This window comes from Electrona antarctica (genome assembly GCF_951216825.1).
Source record: "Electrona antarctica genome assembly, chromosome: 1".
In the NCBI taxonomy this organism is placed as follows: domain Eukaryota; kingdom Metazoa; phylum Chordata; class Actinopteri; order Myctophiformes; family Myctophidae; genus Electrona; species Electrona antarctica.
In genome coordinates, this window is record NC_136806.1 from 14,928,926 (window position 1) to 14,937,419 (window position 8,494).

The 8,494-nt window shown below is 47.2% G+C and overlaps 1 protein-coding gene across 2 annotated transcripts in view; it reads left to right on the forward strand.

The window, feature by feature from the left end:
* Nucleotides 1-8,480, forward strand: part of immt (inner membrane protein, mitochondrial (mitofilin)) — a 28,787-nt gene extending 20,307 nt beyond the window's left edge. The window contains exons 8-14 of one of the 2 annotated variants that reach the window (XM_079503236.1): nucleotides 653-756; nucleotides 1,204-1,469; nucleotides 1,956-2,176; nucleotides 5,037-5,168; nucleotides 5,407-5,536; nucleotides 6,496-6,824; nucleotides 7,763-8,480. In XM_079503236.1, coding sequence (XP_079359362.1) covers nucleotides 653-756; nucleotides 1,204-1,469; nucleotides 1,956-2,176; nucleotides 5,037-5,168; nucleotides 5,407-5,536; nucleotides 6,496-6,824; nucleotides 7,763-8,041 — 1,461 coding nt within the window. In that variant the 3' untranslated portion in view covers nucleotides 8,042-8,480. Of the gene's footprint in view, nucleotides 1-652; nucleotides 757-1,203; nucleotides 1,470-1,952; nucleotides 2,177-5,036; nucleotides 5,169-5,406; nucleotides 5,537-6,495; nucleotides 6,825-7,762 lie in introns of both variants that reach the window. The other variant, XM_079503235.1, reaches the window with a different exon arrangement.
* Nucleotides 8,481-8,494: the final 14 nt, after the last annotated feature.

An 8,494-nucleotide genomic window follows, 5' to 3' on the forward strand; every position in this document is an offset into this window, starting at 1 on the left:
ACCTAAATAAAAAAGGCATTTAACATGTCTGTGATGCTCTAGTCTCGCGTTGCCAGACTGTTGTCTCTAGCAATTTTCAAATGCTTCCGTCATACAGTCTTGCGACGGAAAAGCAGAAGAGAAGCCTCCTCCCCACTTCCGTTTCGTCTTTACAGTCCGTTTCGTCTTTACAGTCCGTTTCGTCTTTACAGTCGTGCAAATTTATCCTAATATAAATCAAAATCATCTATGCATATATACAGTAGCTTGCTGCTTAGCAAAAAAGGGAATAAAAATGAAAGTCTAAAGATATTTTAAAATATACTTTTGTGAATGGAAATGAAAAACAGATTACTCGGATTTCGGGATGTGTAGTTCCAGATAGCAGATATAGCATTCGGAGATTGTGGAATAGTTGTCTGGCTACGTGAGACTAGTTATGCTCCATTCCATCATTCTGCTGATGCAGAATCAGCCTTAAGGCCTATAAGGGTTCATTTTGACCCTTGGTGGTCCCCGGAACCGACGCTGAGAGTGACATAAAACACATCCTTATTCAATGGACTATTCAATAGCTAAACTCCTAGAATCTTACACAGTGTACTTGGAAGTTGGAACGTTGGGACGTGTGGCTGGACTTGCCATTAATGATGATGATGACTTTTGTCCTCAGAGCCCTCCTGACCAGAAGTCGGCTCAGTGGAAGGATCTGGAAGCAGCACTGAACGATAGGAGTCACACTGTGGACGAGGCTGGAGCTGCTCTGCTCAAAGCCAAGTGAGAGACGCACACACACACCTTGTTGTGAGCTTGTAGATCTGCTATTTTGTTCGTCCCCAAAGTAGGGACACTATAACGTTGAAGTGGTTAAAACTTTAAAAAAAAAGAAAAAATGTAAATCTAAATATCATACAATTTTAGTTGGCTAAATCTACAGTTGATTATGTCGACGACAATGCATTTTGGCGGGCCTTGATGGCATCGTGATGCCTGATTTTTACACTTTTTACGCTGAAAATAGCCGATCTACAAACTCACAACACGTTGCAGCGTGACATGCTGTGACCTGTAGATCTGCTATTTTCAGAGTGCAACCAAGCATAAAATGACTTGTCTTAATAGTTCTACTGGAAAATCTTCTCCACTGGAGACTCTTCGGTCAGTGATCAACCAGGGCAAATCCTCCAAGGTGGTTTAGGGTCTAATGTCATGTCTACCCCACAGGGAGGCTCTGGAGACCCTTCGGTCAGTGATCGACCAGGGCAAGGCCTCCAAGGTGGACGCCGTCCGGCCTCTGGTGCTGGCGGCCGAGGAGAACCTCCACAGCATGGTGGTGGACCTGGACCACGTGGTCACCAAGGTGCAGTCCGCCCAGTCGGAGGCCAAGATCGTGTCCCAGTACAGTGACCTGGTCAACGAGGCCAAGCAGCAGTTCCAGAAGGAGCTCAGCAGCATCACACCGGAGGTCCAGGCCAACTGGAAAGGACTCAGTGAGAACGCGCGCGCACGCACGCACGCACGCACGCACGCACGCACGCACGCGCGCACGCGCGCGCGCACATGCGCTCTCAAGAGTTAAATTCTTGTTAAACATCTGAATTACTTAATTTACAAGAAGTCTACAGAATTAGAAGAATTTTTATTTTCATCAACGCTTGCCTGTTATCTAATAATAGTTTAGTACTTAGTTTTGGGCCTGAGTGGCTAAATGTCATCAGGACCGTGGCTCAAATGCAGAATAAATAATGGACCTTGATATGAAAAAGGTTGAAAACCACTGGTGTAAACAATATACTGTCAAAATAATAATCTTTACATCGAAACTATAGAAACTATAGGACGGCAGGTAAAACATGAACCTAGAATCAGTCTAAAAAATAACCTTTTATCTAATTCTTTAACATTGCGGGCAAGAACAAAAACGTTACAAAAACCAAAATGTCCTCCCCCCCCCCCCTCCTCCTCCCTGGCAGCAGGTAAGCTGACGCCGGACGACCTGAACTCGCTCATCGCCCACGCCCACCGCCGCATCGACCAGCTGAACCGGGAGATGGCGGAGCAGCGTGTGCGCGCTCAGATCCACATGGAGACGGCCCTGGAGCAACAGAGGCTGGAGGACCAGAAGATGCTGGAGCAGGCCGTGGGCACGGCCCTGGAGCACAGCCGCGAGGAGGCCAGGCTGGAGCAGGAGAGGAAGGTATATACGTACCACATGCATGGGACTGGGAGGACTGGGAGGGAAGGGTAGCTAACGCTGGAAGCAGGGAGAGGAAGGTATACCACATGCCTGGGACTGGGAGGACTGGGAGGGAAGGGTAGCTAACGCTGGAAGCAGGGAGAGGAAGGTATACCACATGCCTGGGCCTGGAGGACTGGGTGGGAGGGGTAGCTAACGCTGGAAGCAGGGAGAGGAAGGTATATACCACATGCCTGGGACTGGGAGGACTGGGAGGGAAGGGTAGCTAACGCTGGAAGCAGGGAGAGGAAGGTATATACCACATGCCTGGGACTGGGAGGACTGGGTGGGAGGGGTAGCTAATAGCGACTTTAAGCAACGACGGATACGACAGTCTGCTACGGCGACCGGAAATGGATCAGTGCTCGATACATAAACCTGCTCTCCGTCGCAGCCCTTTCTATACGGGAGAACCTACACTTACACGTAGTGTCTACAACGCCATGTCATAACCATGTTTATTGAAATTATAGCTGTCATACATTTACACCGATTGCTCCATCACCTCTCTTATGCTGTGTAATGTGTTGGCATGCTCTGAATGAAGAAATAACACTAATACCATATGTCATATTAACCATGTTTATTAAAACGGTTTTAGAATAACACAAATTGCTCCAACACCTTCCTCTTGCCACTGCTGATCATGTCCAGCGCATGTAAGAATTAAGCAATATCGGCAAGTTAGCTGACGCGCGACGGGGTGTTTAAAAAAAAAGTGTTTATGTTTGACACATGCTGCATAGACGCGTCACCATGGGAACCAATGTCGCCGTCGCTGACGGCTGTTTGCTTAACGATTTTGACAGCTACAGCGACGGCGTCATAGCCGCCGTACTTCCGCATAGCGTCGCCGTCCTGAAACAGTCGTTGCTTAAAGTCCCTAATGCTGGAAGCAGGGACGGGAAGGTATATACCACATGCCTGGGACTGGGAGGACTGGGTGGGAAGGGTAGCTAACGCTGGAAGCAGGGAGAGGAAGGTATATACCACATGCCTGGGACTGGGAGGACTGGGTGGGAGGGGTAGCTAATGCTGGATGCAGGGAGAGGAAGGTATACCACATGCATGGGACCAGTGTTGATTTTGTCGACTAAAGACAAAAAAAAATGTTCGACTACCTTTTTTCACTGGCGAAAACTACATGGAAACTAAATAAAAAAACTAAGCTATGATGACTGAAACTAAGACTAAATATTACTGACAATTTCATCAACAAATAAAAACTAGACAAATGTTAGGGAGGCTAAGGAAGGGACTAGTGGACAAGAGATCCAGTATAAGTAAAAGACACAAGTCATTTTACAATTGGTTGCATGCTGAAAATAGCCGATCTACAAGCTCTTGTAGATCGGCTATTTTCAGCAAGTGTAAAATCAGTCATTACGACGGCATCAAGGCCCGCCAAAATGCATTTTAGTCGACTAAATCAACTGTAGATTTAGTCGACTAAAATGTTATTTTATTTAGTCGAGTGAAACTAGACCAACACCTTCCGGGTGACTAAAATGTGACTAGAACTAAATGGAAGCTATTCAAGAGACTAATGACTAAAACTAAAATCAGAATGTCCTGCCAAAAACAACACTGCATGGGACTGGGAGGACTGGGAGGGAGGGGTAGCTAACCCTGACGCTGGAAGCAGGGAGAGGAAGGTATACCACATGCACGGATTCAAGTTCTCAGTCACCACCACTAGTGCTGCACGATTCTTGCTCAAATGTGAATCTCGATTTTTTTCCTTCCACACGATTCTCATTTTGTCCATGAAAATATGTATTGTCTTTAGTCTGTTGTTGCTGACTATACTGTGGCTTTAAACAGACAACATCAAACTCAAAGTCTCTCTTGTAGCAAAAAAAATAAATAAGAGTAACTAAAATGAATGGGACAGCCAACTAGTGGTGCACGATTCTTGCTCAAATTTAGAAATGAGATCTCATAGGTGTCTGAATCTAGATCGCGATCTTTTTTTCGATTAATCGTGCAGCACTAGCCTCATTATATTATCATATTTCATAAGCAAAGCTAAACGCCTTTAACTTCTTCAAGCGGTTGGCTGTATGTAGAACAGTGAGAAGTAAAACAAACATTTAGAGTACAGATAATATGTAAATTATGTAATTTTGCATAGCGTTCTATAAATTGCATAGCTCAATACCAGCGGGTGATGGACCTCTGTAACGTGCTGTTACCTATAGTTATCTACACCCCCATGTGGTCACCACCGGCACTACAGTTTATGCACTTCTATTTTACTTGGACCGGTGTAAGGGTCCATTTCTACTTCTATTGGGGGGGTTCTTCAAATCGAAAAAGTCAGAGAACCACTGTCCTTGAGTCTTTTTTGTTTAAATGAACTCCGTTTTACTTCATTTGACATCATGGGAGCATCTTAATGGAATCCTGATCTAGTCTGAAGCCTTGCTTCCGTCTAATTCTGTCTGTCTGTCTGACTGTCTCTCTCTCTCTTTCTGTCTGTCTGTTTGTCTCCCCCTCTCTCTTTCTCTCCCCCTCTCTCTTTCTCTCTCTCTCTTTCTCTCTCTCCCCCCCCCCCCCCCCCTCTCTCTCTCTCTCTCTCTCTCCCCCCCACTCTCCCTGTGTCTCTCCCCCTCCCCCCCTCTCCCTGTGTCTCTCTCTCTCTCTCCCTGTGTCTCTCTCTGTCTCTCTCTCTCCCCCCCCCCTCCCTTCCTCTCTCCCCCCCTCTCCCTGTGTCTCTCTCTCTCTCCCCCCCTCTCCCTGTGTCTCTCTCTCTCTCTCCCCCCTCTCCCTGTGTCTCTCTCTCTCCCCCCCCTCTCCCTGTGTCTCTCTCTGTCTCTAGCTGGTAGAGTTGAGGGAGGTGATGGAAGCAGAGATGAGGACCCAGCTCAGGCGTCAGGCTGCAGCTCACACCGACCACCTCAGAGACGTCCTCAAAGTCCAGGAGCAGGAGCTGAGAGCTGAGGCTGAGGAGGTGTGTGTGTGTGTGTGTGTGTGTGTGTGTGTGTGTGTGTGTGTGTGTGTGTGTGTGTGTGTGTGTGTGTGTGTGTGTGTGTGTGTGTGTGTGTGTGTGTGTGTGTGTGTGTGTGTGTGTGTGTGTGTGTGTGTTTTTGTCTTTTTGTCGGACAGTCTTGGCTTATCTGTCCGACTGTGTCTAAGATGGTGACAAGCCCTGTCTCAGTGTTAACGGCTGACCTGGGCTCTGTGTTTAGGTGCTGAGCGGTAAGCTGTTGGAACAGGAGACAGTGTACCGCCGGCTGACCCAGGAACAGCTGGACAACTTCACCCTAGACATGAACGCAGCCTACGCCAGGCTGAAGGGCATGGAGGAGGCCATTGACAGTAAGAACCAATCATCCTCGATCTTTTTCACCTCAACATGTCCCACTTTTATCTCTGGGTCCACCTCTTCATTTTCCACTGTGTTCAGTATTGATTCATAGTGCAATGGGCTCTATGCGCACAGGCCATTTTGGAAAGAACTTGGGCCTATACTTCCTTCACAGGTGTTACTGATGATACTAATGAAGGCTCTGTTCCATTCTGGTCAAAACAGGAACAAATGGAATCCTGTCACAATTATTGCATAATCGCCTAATGGCAATTATTTGAGATAATAATTGTCATAATCGTTTCCATGTTGAGAAAGTTTCATAGCCATATATTTTCCCAAAAAATGTGGAAACAGCATATCTACAAGCTCACTTACGTGACACGTTGTGAGCTTGTAGATATCATATTTCCACTATTTTTTCTATATGGCCATAATACAATTTTAGTATCAGTCATTGACGTCAGTCATTTCTTTGAGAAATGTCTTGCCCTGTGCAATTTATTTGTTTGCAAGGCCTAAAAGCCACACAATTAAATCGTTCATAGCAATTATCTGTGTAACAATTAATCATCAAGTGAAATGTCATTATCGTGACCGCCCTAGTTTCCACAGTCCACAATCTCCGAATGCTATATAGTCTGGAACTACACCTCTCGAAATCTGAGTAAGGAAGCTGCCATTTCCATTCACAAAATATATATGAATATGAATATATTATTCATATTCATATTATATTAAAACATATATATGCTTAGATGATTTCTATTTAGGATAAATGTGCGCTGTAAAGACGAAACGGAAGCGGGTAGGAGGCGCCACTTCCGCTTTATCGCTTTACTCATGACCAGAGCTTCCGTTCTCCAGACTGTATGACCGTAAGCATTTGAAAATTGCAACAGACTATGACCGCCCTAATCTTGTCTCCTGTCCCCCCCCCCCCGTGTCCCCCCCTGTGTGTTTCCCGCAGGTCACGTGATCGCCGAGGAGGAGGCCCGCAAGGCCCACATGCTGTGGCTGTCCGTGGAGGGCCTGAACTTCGCCCTGAGGACGTCGGGCGCCGACACCCCGACCGAGCCTCTGGACGGGGCGGCGGCGGCCGTGCGCGACAGCTGCGCAGCGGACGAGTTCGCGGCGGCGCTGGCCAGCGCGCTGCCCGAAGAGTCGCTGAGTCGCGGCGTCTACAGCGAGGCCTCGCTGCGCGCGCGCTTCTATGCGCTGCGCGCGCTGACACGCCGCGTGGCCCTCATCGACGAGACACACAACTCCCTGTTCCAGTACTTCCTGTCCTACCTGCAGGTACAGTAGTCCCGTCACCATCGTTACGTAATCGTCTAATCGCCAATTATTTTTAGGTCATCGCAATTATTTTTTGCATAGTGGTCGAGATCGTGTCCAGGTTGGAAAATGTTCATGCATTTCCAAACATTTTCTTGTAGATCAGCTATTTCCGCTATTTTTGGAAAATGTTCTTTCCTATTGCTATTTACGTGTAGCAGTATCTTTGTATATTTAGGTTATTAGTCATATCTGCCCTGTGCAATTTTTGTTTGTATGAATCCTTAAACTTAGGGTAACAGAAATGACATTCATGTTCCAATGTTCAATGCCAAAAGCACAATTAATTAAATTGATTTATTTGTGGCAAACATAATTGTGATTTACGATCGCGACAAACTGTAGATCTGCTATTTTTGGCTTATCAAGTTGTGTAGATTGAAATGAGAGCGAACCAAATGTGATCTTTACAGGTTAGTACAGAGGGTTTAAATGGTACTGACTGCGCAGCTCCTAGTGAACGACAGAACACAATGTCACAATAAATTAAATTCTCCACGATACTGTGTTTTTGTTATCACGATAAACGATAATTTACAAAAGAGCGACTTACAGTAAGCAAGAGCAACACACGGTAATACATTAAAAAAAGTTCATCAAGACTCATAAAGAAGCTAAGAACCTACAGTAGCATCTGTCTAACAGTAGAAAATGTTTACATACAGTACAATGTTATCTAAATTACATAAATGTAGTCATTGCATAAGCCTGTAAGGTCGGCGAGGCTAGTGCAAGTGCTACGGGCTAAGATGGAGTCTGAAGAGGTGGGTTTTCAGACTACGGTGGAAGATTGGGAGTAAGTCTGCAGTTCTGACTGCAATTGGAAGTTCACTCCATAGTTTTGGAGCCAGAAGGGAGAATAAGATAATAATGAGCGCCCATCCCTCCCTACCCTACAGGCGGCGCTGCTGTTCGAGGAGCGTGAGCTGCCGCCCCCGGCCCAGCTCACCGGCGAGGACCTGGACCCGTTCAAGATCCTGTCGTACGCTACCTACTCCCTGGAGCGAGGAGACCTGGAGCTGGCCGCCAAGCTGGTGAACCAGCTGAGAGGGGAGGCCAGGCGAGTAGTTGGGGACTGGCTGGCCGAGGCCCGTCTCACCCTGGAGACCAGGCAGGTGGTGGGCCTGCTGTCGGCCTACGCCAACGCTGTGGGCCTGGGGACCACTCAAGCGCCGTAGTAGACAGGCGGCGGGTGGGCCTGGGAGACCACTCAGGCGCCGTAGACAGGCGGTGGGTGGGCCTAGGGACGTCTCGGGTGCCGTAGAGTCGACACCACGGGCAGGAGCTGCTCTTTATAGAACCTGTTAACCTTTTACCCCAATTACCTTGTCAACCCTCCTTCTATTCCCCCTTAAAGCAGTGGTTCTCGTACTTTATTTAATGTCAATGACCCGCCCCGTAAGAGTGTACAAATGGAAACCAGTAACTCTGAGAGCGTACAAATGGAACCGAACGGACCCTCATAGGTCCGTAACTCTCCGAGTTACAGACCTCTAAGGGTCCTTTTGGGAACCCTCACAGGTTCGTAACTCTCCGAGTTACAGACCTCTAAGGGTCCTTTTGGGAACCCCTTCGGGGCCCACTTTGAGAATCACTGCTTTAAAGCTAAAAGGACACTTTTGGTAGAGTTC